The sequence below is a fragment of the Phalacrocorax aristotelis genome, chromosome 5 (genome assembly GCF_949628215.1).
Source record: "Phalacrocorax aristotelis chromosome 5, bGulAri2.1, whole genome shotgun sequence".
Classification (NCBI taxonomy): domain Eukaryota; kingdom Metazoa; phylum Chordata; class Aves; order Suliformes; family Phalacrocoracidae; genus Phalacrocorax; species Phalacrocorax aristotelis.
The window spans coordinates 70,561,404-70,585,736 of NC_134280.1; the positions used below are offsets into that span (position 1 = coordinate 70,561,404).

At 49.5% G+C, this 24,333-nt stretch overlaps 1 protein-coding gene across 1 annotated transcript; it reads left to right on the forward strand.

The window, feature by feature from the left end:
• The first annotated feature begins 33 nt into the window (after positions 1-33).
• On the forward strand, positions 34-17,786 carry IVD (isovaleryl-CoA dehydrogenase). Its single transcript, XM_075095269.1, has 12 exons — positions 34-210; positions 2,713-2,802; positions 4,746-4,797; positions 7,570-7,739; positions 9,159-9,252; positions 9,728-9,864; positions 11,844-11,940; positions 14,546-14,639; positions 15,809-15,890; positions 16,303-16,407; positions 17,015-17,087; positions 17,226-17,786. Exons 1-12 carry the CDS (start codon positions 64-66, stop codon positions 17,357-17,359), a joined length of 1,275 nt encoding a protein of 424 aa, XP_074951370.1. The 5' UTR covers positions 34-63; the 3' UTR covers positions 17,360-17,786.
• Positions 17,787-24,333: the final 6,547 nt, after the last annotated feature.

Here is a 24,333-nt window from a genome sequence, read left to right on the forward strand (position 1 = left end):
GGCGTGGCTCCCTCGGGGGCGGGGCCGCGCATGCGCTCCGCTGCCGGCGCGGGCGGGGCAGCCATGGCGGCGGCGCTGGTGGGGCGGGCGGCGGCGGGCCGGGCCTGGCGCGGAGCGCGGCGGCGGCAGGCGCTGGGCTGGCCGCGGCGGGGCTGCGCGGGGCTGGCGGTGGACGACACGGTGAACGGGCTGAGTCCCGAGCAGCGGCAGGTAGGGCTTTGCCCGCCGCCCGGCCCGCTGGGCGGGGCGCGGCCCGGGACGGGGGAGGGGTGTGTCGGGGCTGGCGGGCGGTGATTGGCCGTGGCCATGGGCAGCCGGCCTATCGCCGAGCGCGTAGAGGGGGCGTGGCGCGCCCCCGGCGGGAAGACACGGAAACAAGCGCGTGGGTCTCATCACAGCGCCCTAGGGAGCGGTGCGGCTCTCCCGCCTCGTCCGGGGGGCCTGGGGGTGCTGGCTGACAGCCGGCTGGGCATGAGCCAGCAGCGCCCAGGTGGCCAAGGAGGCCACCAGCCCCCGGGCTTGTGTCAGCACTGGTGTGGCCAGCAGGAGCCGGGCAGGGATGGGGCCCCTGTGCTCGGCCCTGGGGAGGCCCCACCTCGAATGCTGGGCTCAGGTTTGGGCCCCTCGGGACAAGAAGGGCCTTGAGGGGCTGGAGCGTGTCCAGAGAAGGGGCAGGGTCTGGAGCACAAGTGTGCTGGGGGGTGGCTGAGGGAGCTGGGGGGGTTTAGCCTGGAGAAGAGGGGGCTGAGGGGAGCCCTTCTCGCTCTCTGCAGCTGCCTGAGAGGGGCTGGAGTGAGGGGGGGGTCGGTCTCTGCTCCCAAGTCACCAGTGACAGGACAAGAGGGAACGGCCTCAGGCTGCGTCAGGGGAGGTTTAGGTTGGAGATGAGGGAAAATGTCTTCCCTGCCAGAGGGGTCAGGCCCCGGCACAGGCTGCCCAGAGAGGTGGGGGAGTCACCGTCCCTGGGGGGGTTCAAACACCGTGCAGACATGGCACTTGGGTATATGGTTTAAGAGGCCTGGGGGTGTTGGGTTGGTGGCTGGACTTGATGATCTTCAAGGTCTTTTCCAGCCTTAATGATTCTATGATTCTCCTGCCTGACAGGGGACCTGAGTTTTGGGATAATCCTTCTCAGTTTTACTGTTTTCTCCCACGTTCAACAGCAGCCTGGTGCTGGCCATCACAGTCCTGATCCCCTCCCACCCCTGGGGCACGGGGTGAAAGGCTTGGTTCTCAAAGGCTTGGTCCAGGCAGGCTTCTGCCAACAAGACTCTTTTCCTTGGTGCTCCAGATCTGGAGCTATAGCCTTAATTTCTAGGTAATTATGACAGTGCAAGCAGATGGATGTACAAAACAAACTTATTCTCACTTGTTTCTTACTACAAAACTATTCTTACCAGGTTTGTGTTCGTGGTTTACTTGATGTTTCTTTGGGCTTCAGTGTTCGGTGGATATAAAAGGAGGAAAATACTCTTGTAGTTCATATCTGGTGGAAAAGCTGAAAAAATCAGAAATAAGTCTTTGGCAATGCTAGCAAAGCTGTGAAGTAACAGCACTGTAACTTATGAACCGGCCTAGAATATCAGGGATGTTCAAGTCTATCCCTCAGTTTGTAATTCATTAAGATTTTTTTATTGTGGTTTTAAACTTTTTGTGTTTTAAGCTTTATGCTCCAGTTTCTTGCTGCCAACTTTTTAAACACTAGATAAGTTTTCATTGTTACAAATGTAAATAAAACAACAACAAAAAAATGGGGAAACTTGTTTGGTGGTACTGGAACCCAAGGTCTGTTTAGCCATGGAAACTAGTGTATCTTTTTAATCGTAAAAAAAAAAAAAAAAGAGGCTGCTTTGGTCGTGGGCTTCAGAGGAGGGCAGAGAAGCCTTGGTACATTCTGGTTTGTTACTTCTGCCCCTTCTGCAGGGTCTGGTTACACAGCAGAGGGTTTCGGTCTCTAAGACTGTTCTTTCAGCAGCATTAATTTGTAGAAATAAAGAACCAAAAGGGAAAATGGTGATATTAAGCTCCTGCATAATATCTAGACAAAGTTTTAAAATCTTTATATTAAAAACACTTAAAAAGGTATTGTATATACTTTCTTAGTATGTGTATAGACTTCTGCAGGGTACGTGTCTGTAAGTATTCAGATTTTAAAACTTAGAAAAAAGATTTTTATATTTTTAACTCTTGGAACAACGAGCATACCTGACTTTATCAAACTTTCCCTCTGAAGAAAATAGTAGGATAGCTAGTGTAGTCCCAGTTTGATATACTAACACATTTTAATTAGTATGCGTACTTATTACAGGCATCTGCATATAATTAAAGGAAACCGTAAGCAGCTCCTGGATGGGAATAATACATCATAAGCTCCGTTCATCAGCTTTCAAAGTTTCCTGACCAGAAACATCCCCTGAAGCCCTAGTGCAGGCAGTCATTAAGTAGCATTCTCCCCTGTTGGGGTAAGACTGTTAAGGTTAAATGCTGAGAGGAGCTGAAGTACCTCGGTATCTTCCCTTTAAAATCCTGAAGGGCCTTCCACGTGGTCCTTCAGCCAGGAACCGGAAAGATCAATTTCCTTATGGTCTTGTGCTTCTGGGTCTGGGATCCTGGAGTGGCCTGGCAGGGGACTGTTGGCAGTATCCTAGGGAAGAAGACGACAATATATTGATGGGATGTAACATACGTGTTTCTCCTCATCTTTTTTCCCAGCTTAGACAGACCATGACAAAGTTCTGTCAAGAGCATTTGGCTCCGAAGGCCCAACAGATTGACCAGGAAAATGAATTCAAAGGCATGCGGGCAAGTATTTCATGTGTGCAATTAAAATCAATGGTAGTGAAAGCCTGTCTGTGCTTTGATCTGTACGTTAGTCCAGACAAAGAATCCCAGCCCACACCACAAGAACATATGCATTAACTTTTCAAACTTGAAAGCCATAGAGAAAACAATTCTTTTATTTCCTGTCTTATCTTTTTTGTTAACAACTTTCGGCAACCTGGGGCAGAACCCAGCCAGCATGCAATTAAAACAAACCCAAAAAAGATTAGTTGATAATGGCCTTGTTTGGATTCTCATCATGGGATTTCTGCTTGACTCTGTTCAGACCCCTTCTCTCATATGTGCTTTGTATTCTTCTAGCTAGGACCCTTCCTCGGACATCCGCGTTTCCTCTCAAATTCGTTGTGAAAATATTGTGTGCAAATGCTGAAAGGCAGAGTTGTTTGACTGTTGAGCTGAAACTTGCCTTCCTAATAAACCCAACAAATTCTGTGCAGCGGGATGGTTTGATTGATGAAAATGAGAGATCCCACTATTGGTTTTTATAAGCTCCACAAGTCTTAAAGCTCAGAACATCTGCTAGGATTTCCCAGAGCTCTGATGTTGACATTTTCAGAGATACATGCACAGCTTTGAAGTTAAGTCCATAAATTTAGCCTGGCGCACCAGATGTCATCCAGAACTATTGAATAATATTTTTTGAAGCCTCTGGAGACTATTCACTGATAATTATCTTGTCACTGGACACTGAGGCCATGCGACAAGCATTCCCCCATGTGTCTATCATGTAGGCAGGAGAGGCTGCAGCCTGAAGCAGCAGCAGAGAGATGGTCCCTCCAGCGTATGCGTGGTCCTCGTTGGTGACATCCTGTGCTACCACGTTATGTCGTAGCTCCCCTCTTACCCTGTCATGCCCTGCGCCGGGCACAGCTGACGTGTGTCTGAAGTCAGCTGGCAGCTCCGTGCCTCGAATCACGTGGCTGTCACTTGAGTCATGGTGTTGCCAGAGCGATAAATCCCAGCAACAGGCGAGCGGAGGAGTCAGTGGTCAGGGAAGGACAGCTTGTCCTCTAGTAGATGAACTTTGTCGCCTAGGTCTCCAACTGTGCAGAACTCAGTAATGCGGCATAGTCCCCATGCGTGCCTAGTGTCCTGGCAGTCTCGAAAACCTCTGGGTTATGTACTCGAGCAGCCCTGGTGGATTCAGCTCCTTGAGCTTCGCAACACCGAAGCATTCACAAATTCTCTGTTGTGGTCACCTTTTATAGCTTATCTAGTACTGCCTGCGAGGTGGGCAGCACCTCTCTCTGCCGCAGCTGTAACATTCCCCTTTTTAATTTCTTCTAAGGAGGCCTCCTTGGCTTAACTTATCGGTTTCTGTTTTACTGGAAGAGTTAAATTGCCAGCTAATAACAGCTCTGACGTATTTCCAGGGTTTCAGTCACGTATAACTTATGCTAACTGCTATTTGCAGCAACCACAGGCTGAGAGGCCAACACAGGGCTGCCAAAGCACAGTGACAAGGATGCGTGATGTAAAAGACAAGCATCAATTTAAGTTGTAACATCCTAAATTATCTTTAGCAAGAGATAGCATAGGAAAGCCTAGAAGTGTAGTTTTTGAAATTAATGGGAGGTTTGAATTCATCAAAATTCTTCCTTAAACTGGGCAATGAGTTAAACCTTAGGACCAGTCCTTCCAGAATTAAATTTAGGCTTGTGAATTTTCACAGAATTGAACAAGCTACTCCCAGGTGTAGCATAACTAAAGTCCTTAAGTTTGTGTGAGTTCTTAGGCCAAAGGGCAGAGCTGGTGTTGCAGGAGGAATAGGTATGGATGTATTTATCTCCAAGATATCACAAGAATAAGGTAGATTGATGTACCTGGTGAGCTACCTGGGAAAACTTATTAACGCTGATGACCTGACTGCGAGTCTGGACTCATTGCTTGTTTCGTGTTTGTAGGAGTTTTGGAAGAAACTTGGGGAACTGGGAGTTCTGGGGATCACAGCTCCTGGTAAGTCTGTTCCCACCTCTTACCTTCTGGTGGGTGATTCTTCAAACAAAAGAGAGGCTAAAACTCACCCTTTCCAGTTTGTAACAGCCTTATCTGTGATGTGACATCCATTTTGTCTAGAGCTCCTATATTCCTGTTTTTTAAAAACTCTCTTTGGCAACTTTTTTTATTCTTCAGTGAATCAGAATCCTTTTTCCTTGTTAGACTTCTGCATGATTACAAAACGCCTTTCACAGCTTAAAAGTACTGTTCGGAAACGGTTTCTCCGTACATAACACATGCAACTCAAGCGTGTTTGCGCTTCTCCAATATGAAGCGTTTGCTGCAGGTTTTGAAGAACGGGAGCTATAGATAAAAGTATCCCAGAACAAACATCCATCTCTAATAGGAGAAGTTAGAGGGTATAAAACAATGCCGTGAAAAGCTGTGATAACTAATGGAGAGCTGACCACATCCAACCAGTCAGAAAAAATCAGGGTAAATCTTATTCAGCCTTGTCCAGGTTAGTTGAAAAGTGTTTTGATTAATGTTATAGATTACTGAGGCTGCTGTGGTCATGCTGAATGCGCTAACACAGTGTAATGAGGAGAAGCCCTTAGTGGAGAAAAGCAGCCAATGGGGCCTTTATTTCCCCATCGTAAAGTCTGTGTTTCTAGATGTGCGTGTGCAAAGGCTTCTGCAGAAGCAAGCTGAATAGCAATGCGTTGAAATAATGCCTCTGCGTTTCTTTCAGTGGCACTGAGTCTGCTTGAAAGAGTCTGTATTTCTGCTTTCTTTCTCTTTACTCTTCCCAATTTACTGCTGCTCCTGTTTTTTCTCACTCTTACCTTCTTTCTTCTTTGATGTTGTGCCTGAGGCTTACAGCGGTTTCCCACACTATAAATAAGCCATTCCCTCACAAGTCCTGTCCTTTTTGATTTCCTCAAAGATTTACCTCTAAAACCCTCCTATGCCCAGAATTTTTTGCCTTATTTTTGATTGCATAGCTATGTGCAGTTTCTTTATTGGCGTCAGTTTTGTTGTAGGAGGTGGAGACTGGGATTTAGGATGTGAAGCTAATGTGGAATCTTATGAGGGTGTATGCTCAATTAAAAGGAGTATTTGGGCACCAGCGGATCAAGTCTTTCAAGGGACCATTTTAAATAACGGTGCTTTTTGTTTTTAGAACTAAGAAAGCTATGTTGGTTTAATGTAACTTTTCATTTATTTTATAAAGAGCTAAGTTAAGAAATGCAAATATGTAGCTACCATGGAATGATAATACAGGCATGTCATATATAAAGAGTAATTTTGGAAGGGCAGCATGATTCTAAATCACACTATAGTTCGTATTATACGAGAAGCTGTCTGGCAGGATTATTTTCTTGTACCTCTTGCAATAGAAAGCAATCATGGGCCAGTACTACTCACAGCAGGCAGTTACCTTCCCTTTCGTGAGGCAATAGCACCAAATCCCTCTGTTCTACAGGAATGAATAGAAAACTCTCTTGTTTTGGCATGTATGAGAAATTGTTAAACCCATCTTTTAGGATACGGATAGTAAAACCCCAAACTCTGATTTGTAGTAGAGAGGTGCTTTCAGAGGATAAAGGCAGGAGTCAGAATGAGTGACATGGGAGGAAAGACTGCATCTAGTGCCAGTGGCTATCATGTTAATTTGACGAGTCGGGGCAGTAGCCCTCTCTGAGCCCAGGTTACGCACTCCGCTCTTTGGTCACTGACCATACGAACGTATTTGCTCTTCCCGTTGTCGCCGCTTGCTTGCAGCGTTCGTGCTGGTGACGGGTGAGTGCTCACGGATTGCCTCCCTGACTCGTTCGCAGTGTTCATGTCCTCCTGGTTTAGTTCTTCTCGTAACAGTCCAATCACTCATTTCTTGCCTGTAGAACAAAGCTTTTATTTTGGGATGTGACTGTATTTGTGTGTATATAAATGTGTGTGTAGGTATGTATATGTATATATTTATGTAGGCTGTCAGCTGCTCAAGGCCATTATGCATTTCTCAGCCTTCTCTTTGTTTTTTTCCCCCTGCCTTGTCTCTCTCCCTGTTCTACTGTGTGCCTTTTATCTTAACCGCGTTTTAGCCTCGGCTCAGTGTGCCTCGCTAGATTCCCAGTTACGGTGCTCACGCTGCTCTGTCTTATCTCATTCTCTCTTGAAATCCGCGTTCTTGCCACTGTTGAATTACAGCAGTTACATCTGTGGATCTTTCTCGTTCCGAATCGGCCACCCATCAGAATGCTGGTCTCCCGCACATCTGCGGGCATAGAAAAGTCCCTAGTGCCCCGCTTTTTGAGTAGTCTGAGGATTCCTCACTTGTTCAGGGGGCCTTGTTGTGACAAATGTGCGGTCTTTGCAAACTTTGCCTGTGTTCCTTTGTCCCTTCACCTAATACAGGTTGCCCATTTGATTTAATCTTCACAATAATAAGGTTGCACTTAAGGAAGGTTGACAAGAAGGGCTCGCTATTGTGCAGGTGTCAGTAGCATGTTTGATATGTATCCTTATGCATGTTATATGTATAAAACTATGCTGTGAATTATTGATTATGCTGAAGAATTAACATCCCTGTACCTTTAAGATAAGAAAACTGAAATTCAGAGGGGATGGGAAAAGCCAGAACTGCCCAGCTCAGGGACAATGTCAGTTAAAACCAGAAGCTCTCTTGTAAGTGGCTTATGCGTCATTCAAGACGGAGACCAGCCCTGGGATCTTTGTGTGTGTGTGATATACGCCATGGTGGTTAACGTGAGATTTCTCTTCTCTTACCAGTGGAATACGGTGGATCTGCTCTGGGGTACCTGGACCACGTGCTGGTGATGGAGGAGATCTCTCGTGCATCAGCAGCTGTTGGGCTTAGTTACGGTGCCCACTCAAACCTTTGTATCAACCAGCTAGTGCGTAATGGCAGTGAGGCCCAGAAGAAGAAGTACTTGCCCAAGGTATGTTGCTGGAAGAGGGGGGGAAACTGGGAAGCATTTGGGTTTTGGCTGCATGCAAGGATGGGTGTTTTTCGTGGTGTGTAGCATTTTAAGCACTAGCCGATATCAGTCGCCCAACCTTTAGGAAATATTGTACTTGCCAAACTTGCCCTTCTCTAGCTTGTTAATTTTTGTCCTATTAATCCGTGATGTCTGTTTGTCCTGTGCTGAGGTCCATGTCTGCAGCAGCATAGTCCAGCTCTCTGTTGCTGTGTTACTAAATGAGGCTTTGAGGTGACACTAGATGATACTCTTCCAACTTCCCAAGCTGCTTTGAGAGTTCTGAATGAAACTCACTGCTTTCCTATTTTATAGTCTCTGTTTCTCACTGCCCAAATGGTTGGTTTGCTTGTGCTAATTAACTACACGTGAAACTTCATCATCTGGGGCATTGATGTTTGTGACTCGAAAGCACGTTAAACAGATTTCAGTAGTTTTTCCTAGTTCATTGAATCGCAGCTACTGAAATTACCAGCGAAGTTATCAGAGCAAGAAACTTGATTTAAACCACATGCAAAGTACAGTGCTGCTTCCTCAAAGCAATGTGCAGCCCGCTAAGATGTAACCCCGAATTGTCCTCATTGCTGCTCAGGTGGATTTTAATGCCCTCATTCACTGCATTTCAACATGAAGTGTGCGATCACTGATTCTTGCTTGCCTTGGTTCATGACAGGTACTTAACTAGTTCTGAGCATTCTACTTCTGTAGAAACACCCTGATGGATTGAATTTGTTGAACATGTAGCTTAAGCATTGAGTCTGTTTTTAAAAAAAACAATCAAAAGGCGGAGATGGATAAAAGCACACAGGGAGGGGGAGGAAAAAAAAGCAAGGAGAAAAGGGCAGGATATGAAAGGAACAGTGAAGAGGAAGCAACAGCTATGCCAGAGCCTGGTATGAGCAGACACAGAAGGAGGGTGTCCATCTGCTATTGTAGCGTGAGTGTGGGGGGTCCGGGCTATGAGAGCATTGCTAAGAACTTTGCAGTCTCTTTTCATCCCCCTCATTGGCCTTTTGTGTTTCACAACCCTTGTTTATGTAAAAGGGGAGTCATAAAGTGCAGAACAAGGAGCTTGTGAAGGGCATATGGCTGCCTGCATGGTTCTTTTGGCACCCTCCTGGAGGTGGTTTTATAAGCAGGGCTGTACCCATCTAACTCAGACGGGAGTTGAGTCATCCTTCTCGTCCCACTGTGACTTGGTTCTGTTCCCTCAGCACAGCAGCGCGAGGGAGCTCCCCGCGACAGCTCTACCAGGAACAGCAGCTCCAGTTTGCAGTTCTTGCGTAGAATAGCTGCTGTGGAGACTCGGTGCAGGAAAAAGAGATGGAAGGCAGGCTACAGAGGGCCTTCTTTCTTTCTTATATTTGTCTTTTCTTCCAGCTGATCAGTGGGGAGCACATTGGAGCCTTAGCAATGAGCGAACCCAATGCTGGATCTGATGTTGTGTCCATGAAGCTGAAAGCAGATAAGAAAGGTAAAGCCTGTCACGTGGTGTCTGGATAGATAGCCGGCATAAATAACGTCGCTCAAATTTAGACTAACCTCCCCAACACCATTAAGATATGGTGCTTAGTCTTGAGTATGCCAGGCCATGTTTGTAGGCTTGTGCCGCCTCCCAGGAGATCCCATGTGTGATGAAGCCAGGTAGTGAAGATAGAGGGTGGGTGGTTGAATGTCTACATGTGGACTTCTGATTGTGGTGGTGGAGGTTGGTGGTATTACGGAACCAGTACTGGGTGCCTTAGTTTATCAGGCATTTGCTAAACTGTCTTTGGTCTCCAGAAATGAAAGAAATTAGTTTTGCTGAACTTGGGAAGGGTTTGTGCATGCTGTTTGAGGGGATCTTAAAGAACATTCTTGGAAGCCTGCTTTGAAATAAATGGAGTGAGGATATAGGTGTTGCTCTGCTGTCTGTTGTGAGCTAACAGATTGCAACTCTTTGCTTCTAGGAGACTACTTTGTTTTGAATGGGAATAAATTTTGGATCACTAATGGGCCAGATGCAGATGTTCTCATCGTTTATGCGAAAACTGACATGAATGCTGTTCCAGCCTCCCGAGGTATAACTGCGTTCATTGTGGAGAGGGTAGGTTTAATAATTCTCACAAGTTTATTGTAGTGTGGTTTTTCAAGCTAACTCCTTCACCCTAACTGGCTCGGTTAGAAGCCAGCTAGTTCTCTTTCTGTAAGTGTCAGCCCCTTGATCAAAGACAAACTACTCCCTCCCTGAATTTTATAAACCCATGAGGTTAGTCCTCAGCCCAGTGACATGGCGTCCTGCGCTGTCAGCTGGACGCTCCTCAATTTTGGTGTCCCACATACAGCGGTCTTTTCAGCTAGAAACATGGAGAGAATGAACAAGTTTCTAATACAAAAGGGCTTTCTTGTTGCCAAAAATTGTCAGAGATATTGGAGGCCTTGTAAATATATCCTACTATCCCATTATCTAACTTTGTGGAGGTTGGTTTTTGGTTTGTTTTTTTTTTAACCAAGGCATTACAATACATTTCTTCCCCCCATTTTCTTCCACTGCCTTTTGGAATCCTGAAATGACCCAAACACGGATGCAAAGCAGAGCAGGCCAAAGGGAGCAGAAATGGGCTGTTCAATAGGGAGCCCTTGGAAAACAGGAATCTATTGGGTTTTTTCTTCCCTTTTAATTATTTCAGGCTATGCTATGCACACCTCTGTCACCACAAGGAAGACAGGAAGCCTTAATAAAATAAATGGTACTGGAAATATAAAATCTCAGAGATCAGTAAACCTTCCGATGGACTTAGCATGACTTAATTAGAATAGTTCAGTTACTGGCAAAACTTGCAGCCCTTACTGTAGGAGAGTCAGTGTTGTTAGCTGTCCAGATTATTTATTTATTTAATATTTATGTGCATTAGCAAACGGATGCACTCAGTTCATGTGTGCTCCCATATGCGAGTGTTGCTCTGCTCATTTGCTTCCCTCACACTTACCCCTGTTCTTGTTCCGAGAGTAGGCAGTTCACTTTGACTCCCTTCTGGTACCCCATGCCTGTTCATGGGGTAGAAGCCCTCATGGGGGACTTCAGCCACCCTGATATCTGTTAGAGGGTCAACACAGCAGGGCATAAGCAATCCAAGAGGTTCCTGGAATGCATTGATGATAAATTCCTTCTCCAAGTGATAGAGGAGCCACCGAGGAGGGGTGCTATGCCTAACCTTGTTCTCACCAGCAGGGAGGGCTGGTGGGGAATGTGAAGCTCAAGGCAGCCTTGGCCACAGTGACCATGAAATGGTGGAGTTCAAGATCCTTAGGGCACCCCTAATGACTTCAGGAGAGCAGTCTGGCCTCTTCAGGGATCTGCATGGTAGAGTACTGTGGGATAAAGCCCTGGAGAGAAGAGGGGCCCAAGAAGGCTCCAAGCTCAGGAGCGATGCATCCCAACAAGCAGCTCAGCATGACCCAGCAATGTGCACTTGCAGCCCAGAAGGCCAACCATATCCTGGGCCACACCAAAGGGAGGTGATTCTGCCCCTCTCCTCTCCTGAGACCCCACCTGCAGTACTGCATCCAGCTCCTGGGGCCCCCAGCAAAAGGATGCGGACCTGTTGGAGCGAGTCCAGAGGAGGGCCACGAAGGTGATCAGAGGGCCAGAGGTCCTTCCAGGACCTGAAGGGGTACAAGAAAGTTGGGGAGGCCCTTTTTACAAGGGTTTATAGTGAATAGGACAAGGGGTGATGGCTTTAAACTGAAACAGGGTAGATTTAGGTTAGATATAAGGAAGAAATTCTTCACTGTGAGGGTGGTGGGGCACTGGAACAGGTTGCCTGGAGAAGCTGTGGATGCCCCATCCCTGGAAGGGTTCAAGGCCAGGTTGGATGGGGCTTGGAGCAGCCTGGTCTAGTGGAAGGTGTCCCTGTCCATGGCAGGGGGGTTGGAACTAGGTGATCTTTAAGGTTCTTTCCAACCCAAATCGTGCTATGATTCTATAATTCATGTGGTCAGGGAAACTTCACAGATCTCTAGTGATTTTACTTAGTCTGTCAGAATTGAGATATGAAATGTATTTTTACTGTCTTGACTTTGCAGGGAACGCCAGGTTTCAGCACAGCCCAGAAGCTCGATAAGCTGGGAATGAGGGGGTCTAATACCTGTGAACTGATCTTTGAAGACTGCAAGATACCTGGTGAGTTGGGTTCCAGTCGTGGCAGTATGCATGTGGTGGTTTCCTGTCAGATAAATGGATCAGATAAATTGGATAACTAATTACACGTGTGTTCAGACCGTGACCTAGAGGCCTTTGCAGGTGGTTATCTGCTCTTTGGCAGCCTCGCAAGAGAGCTGGTGAAACTGGAAAATGTGCAATCTGCTGGATTGCAGTGAATGAGCACAACCCTTGTCAGGTCGCTTCTGTGGACCTAACTCTTAACCACTGCTTCTGCAAAGCCTAGGTGAGGCTTCCAAAGAAACTTGTTTATTTCCATTAGAGTTCCCCATCTTGTATATAAGAGAGCTTATTTCCCTTGAAGTTGGTCTGGTTTTTTTTTTTCTCCTCCAAAAATCACTGCACACTATCCAACAGACTTCTGGTTTGCCTGTAACATATCTGAGTTCTTTTGGGGTCAGAGCCTGAAAATGGACATCCTTTCCCCCGTTAGTTAGTACAGCAGGGCCCACAGTAATGGCCACTTTTGTTACTCCAGTGGCTGTTTCTGTTGATAGAAAAATTACAGCCTCTATATAGCCAGTGGAGGAGGTGCCTCGTCTGAACTCATGAAAACCCTAATCACATATCTGCAGCCCAGGTAACTCCCCTGCTCCCCATACACCCCCAAAAGCTGCCGTGCAGTAAGAAGAGTTTCAGCTGAAATCTGACATTTCTAAGTTTATTGGATTCTTCCACTCTGAAATCAGAAAGACCAGTGCCCCAGTCTTCAGATCATCTCCCGGCTAATCATCCGAACAGAACAGCATGTTCTCATGGTAACGGGATTTCCATTTTCTGATAAGTCGGAGAAGCATATCGCTGCAGTGTTGAAAGTTAACGCACTTTGCACTCTGGCCATTAATGCTGCTTCTGATCTTCTGCCTCGGAAGCTGAACCAATCTGATGCCATTTCTCATGTCTGCAGGATCTTTCTCTCAGATCAAGGTGTCCCTCTAGCACAGCAGTTCCCTCCACTTTAAAATACGTGGGTTTCACTGTCAGCCACGCTCTGCTGAGTGGCTGCTGTTTTTCTCATAGTAAGTGTTGCCCATGGATTCATTTGGTCATGTCGCATTGGTAAAAGTTGGTTCAGAGCCCCAACGTTTGGGGTTTTTTTTTTTTGCTGTGGTATGCAGCCAGCAGGGCTGCCCCCCTTGTGCAGTCAGCACGCACGTCCCTCAGCGCACCGCAGACCTATATGTCCCTTTTCCCTGGACGTACAGGAAAGCAGTCAGGCTATTCAGTCATTTTTTTTTAGCTGTGAGACATCATTACTCATATATAGCTTTGTCACTTTATTATTACTGCTGCTGGCATTTGTGTTCTGTTCTTCAAAGTAATGTTTGCTATTAGTATTTTTCTCTCTTATCGGTGGGGCTTTTGAGCTTTTTCTCCGAAAGCCCAGCTTCGTTCTTCTTCCTCTAACTCCAATATCACGATGATGGCCCTGCAGAGGTTGCACTTCTCCATGTGCTACATCGACATGCTTTTCAATAGGCAGGAGACAATGTAGTCTGTGAACTTGTGCCACTGAAAAACAGATTATTTATTTCAGGACATTATCTGCACGTGTCCAAGTCCTGTCTCATTTTCACTTTGCATATCACACCTCTCAGATCTCTTGTGATCAAAGCCTCAAGTATATGTCAGTTCTCCTGTATGGTGTGATCCATAGATAATCTCTGTCCGTTGACAAAGCACAGTTGTTAGGCTTTAAATTCTCTCCTGATTGTAAGAGTACAGCCTTGCTGAGATGAGCCTTTTGTTCCTGCTTCTCTTGTTAGACTTGTTAACATCAGCATGTGCTTTAGGTTGTCCCAAAGTGAAACGATTTCTTGAGGGTTTTTCTCAGCCCATTATCTAATGTGGCTATTTTCCTGTTCCACTTTCACTGAAATAATACTTGTCTTTTTAAACGTTTGCTTATAACAACTGCAATGTTCTGTTCAGCCCCCCTCACAGAAGGGGGGATAATGACTGTTCGTATTCCCCAATCTCAGAAGACTACTATATATCACTCCACCGCGTGATAAGTGGCAAGCTTTGACTGCTCACCCGTGTAAGCTTCGGTTCCCTGTATTGGGAATGCTCAGACCCAAGCATATCAGACCGGGGCTTGCGTTCGTTTCAAGCTCACACTCAGTAGGCATCAGGTGGTAAAGCTGTCAGTTTGGGTTAGATACAAACTAATGGGATGGTGAAGGGGGCTCCCAGTTTGTCCTCCCAGGCCATTAAGTTTCCTATTCTTGATGGTGCAAATGCTGAGCTGGAAGATCTCTGGAGAGCACCTTACCCTTTAGAAACCAGGCAAGAGAATAACAGCAATTGGAGGTGCACTTTAAAACCCTTTACTGCTTTTTCCTTTTTGTATTTGGTTGGATTGAAAAGACATTTCAGTGGTAGGGAGTATATGTATCAAAACTCAGTGTCTGTCCAGCTCATCCTGAATGTTTGTGTCTCAAGCAAAAGGAAAGGTGGATGGGACTGAAAGCTTGAATCCTCTCCCCAGCGAACACAGGCCCCCAGGCAACAGCTTATCTTAGTTTTGCCCATCAGTAAATCACTTTCCTTTGCCGATTTGCAGCTGAAAATGTTTTGGGGACGCTGAGCAAAGGAGTCTACGTTCTGATGAGTGGATTGGACCTGGAGAGACTCGTGCTGTCTGGTGGGCCACTGGGGTAAGGGTTTGTCCTCTTCTATAGATTGGAAGGCCAGAAGGATCCTTCACGGTCACCTAGCCCAGCGGGTCTGAAGCTGGGGTTGCATCTCTCGGTAGGAGGCACCTTGGATGGAGAACTGAGATAACTGGGGCAGCTTCCGAGAGAAGAGGAAAGGCTGGGAGGAAGTGGCTGAGCCAGAGCTGGGGGAAGGAGGCAAGCTGCAGAAGGGGCAGGAGCAGGGAGATCCTGTAGCTGCTGGGTGCTCTAGCTATGTCCTAGCTGCTCGCCACTCTAATGGACTCCACCTTTAGCTCTCCTTGACCCTCTGCTCCTCATGCAGTTTTTTTTTCAGTTTGAAAGCATCTATGTGGAGCACCCTCTGAGGGGCAAGGGATAGAAGAAGCAATGACAGAAAGAGTTTGCAGATCTCTGCCTTCCGGTGTAGCACAGGCCACAGACCCTCCAGAGCATGCTTTTGAAAATATTAGTCTTGACATAAACATTTCCAGAGGAGGTAAATCTGCCTTGGCCCCCGACTGCTTGCTTGTGTATCCCCGCAGTGTGTATTACTCTGGGAGTAACCGGCTCATTTGCATTACTGATTCCTTAAAATCAAAAACACTATCCACGCTTTCAGATAGAAGGACCACTGGACTGCGTATAGGGTTTGTTCTTCATTTATTCAGTCCTTAAGCTCCCCAGTAATTTTTATGCTACAGTCCTTTTGTCCTCCCAAGTGGCCTCTCTGTACTCATCATCCTGCACAAAGACCATCTTCCACAAAGCAGGAGGAGGATTTTTTCAACATTCTTGTTCTTGCCTATGCCTTTTTTATGGTATTGGCTAGTACTCCTGGAGTTGATGGTCTCTGGAGATGTAGGGCAGCACAAACTGTCCTGGCTACAGTTATAAGAAGGCTTTCCAACTCTTCACCTCAGTCCCCTGAATTAAGAAGGTAAGACCTTACCACAAGATGTCCCAAATGAGCAATAGGCCGAGCTCTAGGGAGAAAAATGGGACCTTTGGATTTCACTCTTAGTGTTGTTTGAATGGAGCTATAGGAAGACAGCAGCATATCACTTTAGGTATGAGAACCTTTCTGCCTTAGATTGCGCTTCCAAGGTCTAATAATTATTAATTAATAGTTCCGTTGTTTTTCTCTTCCTGCATATCTGTGCTTTTCTTAGGCTCATGCAAGCTGTTCTTGACCACGCAATTCCATACCTACACGTAAGAGAAGCATTTGGACAGAAAATTGGCCACTTCCAGGTAAGGCAGAAAAGGAATTATGAATTTTTGTCACCTTGCTTTTCTCTGTAAAAACAAGAAGAGGAAGAGCTCTGTTGTGGGAGGGCTTTGCATGGAGAAGGTTGCCTGGAGTTTGTGCTGGGGCTGTGCGGTGCATTGATGTGGTGAGAAGGTGAAAGGATCTCCGAGCCCGTCTGCCGGAGGCCGCTGTTAGGGGGTGAGGGATGGCGGCTGATGCGTTACTGCTGGCCTTGACATCTGGAGGTCTGTGAACCGACAGAACCTCCAGCTTCCTCATAAAGTCTGCTGAATCCGTGTCTTATTTGTCTGGTTTCTCTGAGATAGTTTGGGGAGTGGGTGATCCCCAGTGCTCATACAGAAAATAATCTTTCCCTCACTCACGTTAACGTCTCTCGTTTTCTGCGACACGCAGCTCATGCAGGGCAAAATGGCTGACATGTACACGCGGCTGATGGCGTGCCGGCAGTATGTCTACAACGTGGCAAAGGCCTGTGACCAGGGCCACTTCAATGCAAAGGTGAGCTGCTCGCTTCCACCTGGACTGTGTCCGCTGGGGGAATTCCTTTGCCTTTGCTCTCAGACCGGGATCTTTTTCCCACCAAAGGAAAAGAAAGCCTCGCTCTGCAAGGCAACAGGCTTAGCAGCATCAGTAGGTGTTTACTGGAAGCCCAAACACAATGCCCTGGCCGCTGTAAGGGGCTGTAGCAGTCATTCTGAGGTGTTGTCATCTCCGCAGCCGGTGCTGTCACCGCGCCTCTGTCAAAGGAGGGGACAGAGTGTTTAACTGGAGCACAGAAACCTGCATCCCAAATCAAATCACATCGGTTTCCTGTGGGTATGACGTGCATTCAGGGGAGACCAGCTCCCCTGCTCCACTCTCCTCTTTTCTTTTTTTTCCTATTTCTGTCTCCATGTGCCCTTTACAGACCTGACACGAGTATTCTGTAGTGACAGACTGCTCCAGCTTCTTGCTCGCTGGGGAATGAATCCTGCGCCTTTGCGATCAAGTATTTCAGGCTTGTTAGCAGATGTCTGTAGAGCAATGGAAAGGTCAGAGCAACGCAGGTTGGAGAAGGGCAGGTGACATCTTTGCTGACCCTGTCGTCGTTGTGACTCTCCTTTAGGACTGTGCTGGAGTGATCCTGTACTCGGCGGAGTGTGCTACCCAGGTAGCTCTGGATGGGATTCAGTGTCTGGGTAAGTCACTGGCGACGCTTTTTTCTTTGAGTGGTTGCTGGAGAGAGCCAAGCGCCGTGCAGGAGCACTGCTCTCTCCCATCCCACCCTCAGCGCCCGAAATCAGAGGAGAAGTAACTTGTCTTCTTTTTGGTTGCAGGTGGGAACGGTTACATCAACGACTACCCGATGGGGCGTTTCCTGCGTGACGCCAAGCTCTATGAGATAGGGGCCGGCACCAGCGAAGTGCGCAGGCTTATCATTGGCAGGGCGTTTAATGCCACCTTTAAGTGACGCCCACCAGTGGACAGGCAGCACCCTGACCACCACGAGGCCTTGGACCATAGAGGCTAGATCGCACAATTCTTTTTCTTCCTGCTTGTGATTCTGGAATCGACACTTGTAGACTCTTTTCTGCCTGCTCTGTGAACAGATGCTGCTGGACTGGGCTTCGACAGAATGAATCAGACCATAGCATGGAAGGAAAAGTGGGGTGGTTTTTCTTTTTTTCCTTCTTGTGATCATCCTGATTCATCCTGTTCATAAGCCATCCTGATTCTCTGCGTTGCAGAGCTGAGGTTCATCCAGGGGACGCGTCGCCAGCGAAGCAGGCTGGTGAGCTGTATGCCTGGAACAAGAGGCAGCCATTGCTGAGCACAGAAAGTCAACCCCCACAAAAAACAAACCTGGATGGTGAGGGAAAAATTTTGTTCTTTTTTTTTTTTAAAAAAAAAGAGTGCCATTAAACACTAGCATTTAGCATAGTACCAGTGGGAGGTGATATTTCCCATTGTGACCTTCCGATGGGATTAACAGCTTCCATTTGGGAACCCGATGCCAGCCACATCATGGGGGTGGCCGCCATGAGCACTCAAGCGTCATCGATGCACAAGCAGTTTTTTAGGTGGCGATTCCTAAGTCCTCATTGAAATGACACGTCTGTTCCTTTGCATACTTCCTGTCCTATTCCCGCTGCTTCTCAAGGCGTTTCAGCGCAGCCCCAAGTCGTTGCCGCTCTGATGGACTGCCTCCCGCTGTGTTATTCATTCAGAGGTGTCACCATCCATCATTCTGGGAACAGTTAAAACGTCAGACCTGTATTGTGACATTGGTGAATGAAGCAGGCAGGAGGAGGCTGACTTTTTCTGGGTTGGGGTTATTTGTATTTTTTCTTTCCAAAGGTTGTTCTTTTGGCAAAAGCACGTACTCGCGCTCCACCTTCGGCTGGCTACAGCAGTCGGAGCGAGCGCAGTGGTGTTCGTGGGCATTTTCAGTGCATATTATATACAGCAAATTGAAGTTTACCTAGCTTTATTAAAGAAAATTGTACCGTATACTGCCAGCCTTAAAGAGTGAATCACAAAGAAAAAATTGGATGTTGTAAATATGACAGAGCAATTAATTAAAGAGTTGCCGTGTAGGCAACCTTGCAGAGGTTTTAACAAAAAAGAGCTTAAAGTTCTGTGTGTGTTTTGGCTGTAGTTGACACCTGTCTGTCCTAGGTGACAGTAGACTAACACAGAATTTTAAAACGCCACGGATTACAGAAAAATTGGCTTTTCTGAATCGCCAGGCAGGTCACCAAGTGCTTATAAAAGTTACAAAACTTAATTGAGAGCTGGAAAGAGCTTCTAAAGTCATGGTGGTAGTGCCTTCTTCCTAAACATCGTGTTTATTGAGCTACGGTGCGTGGCTGTCACTCTGGAAGTGTCCCAGGGTTTAATTTTCAACCTTAATCTCTGGATAGAGGCAGCAGAGAGTGGACAGAGGTGGCCTGTCAAGGGATATCTTGTGGAGCTGCACCTGGAAATGCTTTGGAAGTGGGCCCTGAAGCACAAGTGAAGCGCTCTGTGAAACACTAAGCGCATTACTGTACATTAACGTAAGCCTTTATGTGACCAGACATTTATGTTTTATCGCAGAATGATTACAGATGTCGTCCCCTCCTGTACGGGCAAGTCACAAAACCGCCGCAGTTGCTACACCCCAATCTAGCGTCCCGCGAAGGACCGAGGTAGGGGTTTTCAGGCTTTCCCCTGCGATTTGGGTAGCAGGTTCCCGCTGCGATGAGCGGGGGCAGCTGTGCAGCCCGAGCCGCGCAGCCCTCGCCCCTTCCAGCACGGCGCGCTGCCGGGGGTTTTCCCCGCGGGGTGTGCTGCGGGGCTCGGCTGCTCTCCGCGCTCCCCGCGCTTTCTGTGTCCCAGTAAAATAGCAAATCTAGCTGGAGAGGTGGTGCCGGGGGCACTTGCAGGGGCAGTGGGGAGCACAGCACAGCGTCTCCAGCTCGTATTGGAAACCCGTGTTTTACTTGGATGTTCTTTGGCTCTTTAATGCGGGAATGAATCACTGCAATTTTCCTTGAAGACTCAGAAGAACGTAGGAACTGAATCACTGTGTTGTGATCCGTCTCTGGCCAGAGGAGCTTCTCGAACAAGCATTCGAGCCACGTCGGGATGCTGCAAGATTCAGATTGTTAAAAATAGGTTTTCTAAGCTGGAAGGGACCCACAGATTTTTAAACTTGTAACATTGGAGAGGTCTCATTTTTTTAAGGCACATAATAAATAATGCCTTCATTTTCCAGGCTGATCAGCACCTCGGAGTTAAAGGTAAAATGAATCAGTGCCTAACGCATCACGGGACAGGGCGGAGGGAGAGATTCATAAATCTTAAGCGGGGTTACGTTAATCAAATCTCATTTCCACAGCAGCGCTGCACGGGCTGCCTTGGCAAGGGGCTGCCTTTCCTTGCGCCAAGCAGCCTTCACTGTGGTAGATAAAGGAGGGCTGGGGAGGGCTTTTCCAGGGGAAAAGGGTTTAAATCTTTATATGATATGAATCAAATAAGCTTTTGCTGGGTGGCCTGTGTTCCCGTGGGGTGTTTCCCAGCAGAGGGCAGGTGCAGACCTTGCCTGGTACCCACTGCAGCGCATCTGGGCTGGCAGCGGCTACAGCGTTGCTTTCCCTTGTCGTCCCTCCCTCTGACCAACCACAGCTTCTCCCCGTAACTCTCATTTAAAAATATATCTATATTTATAGTGATACGTCTGGGCTGTGCCTCAGGCCTCCTCTGGAGAGCAGCAGAGCTAATAGGGAAAGCATGCAAGGGCACTGTGCCTCTGGACGTGTTCTTAATGGTGCCTGCTCTGCGTCTGTAATGGAAATTGCCCTAGCCAGAGAAGCCTTCAGCTGGTGGCAGGGCAGGGTTAGACGTGCTGCACCTTCCCTGGTTTTCAAGGCGCTTTCCCTGTTTGCAGCTGGCTGGCCATAAGCAGGGAAGCGGGGAGAGCGGAGGGACTCATTCACGAAGGTAAACACAGAGTTTATTTTAGCGGTGCGTATAAAACGTGGGGATGTCGAATGAGGCGGGTTCACGCGGAAGCGTCCCGTCGCTAATTGGGAAGCCACAAATGCTGCCTGCCCTGGGAAAGGCAGGACTGAGAGCCGGCACCCAGCAGTGCCCCCCGGCCGGGCGAGATGTGACGTACTCCCACGGTTCTGCGGCGGCCGCGTCTGTTTCGCAGGTTAGGGTTTACTGATTCCTTGAAAGAAGGAAGAAAAACCACGCTGGGTTGCCATGCCGAAGCTGCTGGCTCCCGGGCCGTGCAGCTCAGGTGGTGTATTTCTCACTGTGTGCTCCCTACGTAGAACACCTGATGGAAGAACAGTCGGAGCATAATGTCCTGCAGGTAGCAAAGCTCTGGCTCGCTTTGGTCTCTTACAGGTGAATTTTGCAGCTGAAGGCATTCGGCTGAGCAACAGCTACGCTTGGAGCCGAGGGCGTGCTAATCTCGGGCTCTCGGTCAGCTGCAGCGGGGTAGGCATGCGAGGGCAAGGCTTCCACAGCAGAGCGCGGGTTCCTGCACCGTTGTGAGCGCTGGGAGGGCAGGAAGGGCTGGGGCGTGCTCTCCTGCCCAGTGTGCCTGCCACAGGTGCTGCAGCTCTGCTCTCGTGTAGCTCCCCAGCCGCACAACTGCACTGCGATAAATACTGGCAGCGTTTGCACGAGGAAACTTGGTTTGTGTCCTCAGTCCTTTGCTCCACGAGTCCCCTCTGGAGCTGTTTGCAGGCAGAGCCAGCTTGTGCTGAGCTGTGACGCTGCCAGGGCAGGTACTGAAATGTATTTGGTGCAGAAACTCGTGTCAAAAGGAAAGTGGAAGATGTGGAGAAGAGAGGCTGTAACAGCTCCGGTGTCCCACCTCGTGCTTCCCGGGCACATGGGACCACGGCTTCTCCAAGCTGGGTCCAAAACTGGGGTTTAACCAGGAGCCCGTGTTTGTGGGGATGCCCACAGCATCAGGGTAGTGTTGGCTTTCTAAACACGCCAAGGACATTTGTTTTAAAGTATATCCGCAAGGTAAAAACTGCTGCAGAGGGGTTTGGCTGCGGTGAGACCAGCTGCGCATCGTCGAAGACTATTTGCAAAGGAAGCTCTGGCTACGGTGTGGGGCTCAACTGTGGGTAAAGCAAATCTCATCTAGTCTGGCAAGGTGAAACCGCACCGAGCCGCTCAGGATGTGGGAGAGGGACCCGTGTTTGAACAGCATCCTGGGCAGGGCAGTGGTTGCCCCCACTTCTCAGCAGGGACCTGTGTGGGTCGGTTTCCCCCCAAAAAACACTTCCCGAGTCCTGCGGGCACCTGCTGGGGCTGCCAGGTGAGGTTTTCGGTCCACTGCATTGCTGTAGGACCACCTGCTCACTCTCGGCAGCTCCCCGGAGAGCCTGTGTGCCCCCACTCCGTCCCCACCGCCTGCCCCGGGGGGAGGCAGGAGCCATCACCCCCACCTCGGCGGCAGCGGGGAGCGCGTGTGCTCGTGGCTGTGCATGTGTGTGGCAGAGGATGCGGTTTCTCGCCTGTGGGGCTGGTCCATGAGGGGAAGGGAGGCTTTGGTAACCTGTGGGGAGGATGATGTTTCCTTCCAGCGCTGGGCTTTGCTGTGCAATTTCAGTACAGGGTGATACATAACGAAAGTGTCATCAAGTCTTGTTTTCACTGTACGGAGGAGATGTGCTGAGGCCAAGCCCTGCGGTGGTGCCTGAGCATCGTGCAGCACATCGCTCCATCCCCACTCGTGAGCATCCCTCCTCCTCCCGCCTCCCTCGTGCAGCCCTGCGCCTCGCGGTACTGAAAAGCTCTGCTTTTTTGGGCTCTCACTCGCCTTGCGACCTTCCCTGGGGCTCCTGGCAGAGCTCGCTGCGGTTAAACGTCTGTGACGGAGCAGAGACCTGCTGCTGTGTCACCTCCGTGTTTCCCACATATGGGTGAGCTGGTTTCTTTGCCAGGGTGGGGGTGAGAGCCCGTGCAGCCGCACGCCCTTGCTGCCACGGATGCAGGCAGAGAGAGCACGATCCCCCGCGTCCTGCCTGTGCTGGCAGCAGCTCGGCCGGGGGCCGGTGCAGGCAGCTGCCAAGGAGGGAGCAAATCCCCCTGCACAGCTGTGCCGGGCCACGCTCCCCCTTGCAGCGAGGCACCCACTCTTCCTGAGCCATGGCCGGGCAGGAAGATTAGAAAGAGATTTCTTTTCAATATATAAAAGAATTCACAACTGTGAAGGGGAGACAAAAACATTCTTGAGCCAAGGGGACAATATTGTGCGAGGGGGGCCCGGGGGGGGAGCGGGGATTACTGTAGCAGAGCCCAGGGTCGCACCGCCTGCACCTGCTGTTTGCTGAAAGGCTGATGCTGAGCAACAAGCAGCTGATGCTGAGGCCCAGTTGTCACCCTGAATGGGGGGGAAAAAAGCCTCTGATCGGTGCGCTCGCCAAAGGAAATGGCAGGCATCCCATCCGCCGGGCTGGAGGAGGGGGTGCTGGCGGCAGGGCGAGAGGAACCGGCTCCCCCCGGCACGTGGAGGTCTGGGCAGCCCCGGAGGTGCGGGTCTGGCTGGGGATTCGTCATTTCAAAGGGATCCAGGAGAAACGGGGCGATCCTGAACCCCTGACGGGCACAGGCTCTCCCCAAGCCGTCCTGCTCACCCCAGCACCGAGCTGCCCCGCTTGGGTCTGGGGGCTCGGGCCAAATTACACCCGCGGGAATATTGCTGGAGTTGCCCTGACGTTACACCGATGCCAGGAAGATCAAAACAGGGCTCGGGGCAGAGGCAGCCCAAGCGTGACCCGCCTCTTCGGGTGCACAGAGGGGTGGCGATGCTGGTGACAGTCCCCAGATGGGCCCCGAGGTGCGACGGGTGCTCCCCCAGCCCGCGCCTCTGGAGCAGTGGTGCTGCAGGACGCCCTGCCCTTCGCCGCCGCTGGCTCCCGGGCAGGAGCATCCTGCTGCTCCCGGTCACACGTGGCGTGTCAGCCCTCGCTGACGGGGCCAGTGACAGTCGGACAGAGGAGCCCTGAAGCACGAGGACCAGAGAGCGGCGCTTGCACCGCTCAGCGTTGTCACCCAGAGGTGCTGAGGGGCCTTGGTGCGAGCCCGGATCTCTCTGGGCTGTAGGACGAGCACCGAGACACCCGGCTCAGCACGTACCCCATGGGAGCATCGCCTTTGTCCAAGCAAATCTTGCACGGAGCAGGGCAGAGAGGGAATGTGGAGTTTCTGGAGGGTGTTCCAGTGGGCTGACGGGGGCTGTGCTTGTGCGGAGCCCTCCTGCGTGGGGACGTCTGGTGTCAGAGCTGGGACAGCCCGGCCAGGAGACTTTCCAGCCCGCCGCAGAGCTGGCTGCAGCTGCCTCCCTTAACAGAGGCGGGAGCAAGGGTGTCTTCCTGCAGCTGTTGAAGGGATGAAAATAGCTCGCATGCCTCGGGCGTCTGCAGGGCGAGGGGGACTGTACTGCATCGATGCTCTCCCCGTGAGCCAAACATCCCCTGTGCTGGGGCACTAGGAAATGCCCAGCCACATCCTCGCCGTGCTTTCCGCAGGGCAAGGAGCTTCTCCAGAGCGAGAACAAGCCCATCGTTGGTCTGAAGAAGCTTGAGACACCCAGAGAAGGAATAAGCAGCAGCTGGCTGGTGAGTCCAACCTAGAGAAGAAAAGCAAACAGTTATTTTTTCAGCCCCGCGGGTCCCTGGCGTGATTCAGCACCCCTCTCACCCCAGCGTGAGGAGCCAAGGGGCTGGCCTGTCCCTGTCCCTGCGGCCAGGACACCCTCGGGAAACCTGTGGGGACGATTTCTTTTGCTGCATCCCTTCCCCGGGCACAGCCAAAGCTTGCGGCATTGGCCAAGGAGGTTTAAAACTAAAAACCCACTTGGGGCAAACCTCACAGGGCAGTTGCTGCCCTCTGTGCTGCGCAGGGCTCTGGGCTTGGGCTCCGGGCTTG

Coding starts and splice junctions, on each gene's coding strand:
- IVD (XM_075095269.1), top strand. CDS start 64: ATGGCGGCGGCGCTGGTGGGGCGGGCGGCGGCGGGCCGGGCCTGGCGC. Junction 211..2,712: donor TGAGTCCCGAGCAGCGGCAG/GTAGGGCTTTGC, acceptor CTTTTTTCCCAG/CTTAGACAGACCATGACAAA. Junction 17,088..17,225: donor GGATGGGATTCAGTGTCTGG/GTAAGTCACTGG, acceptor TTTTGGTTGCAG/GTGGGAACGGTTACATCAAC.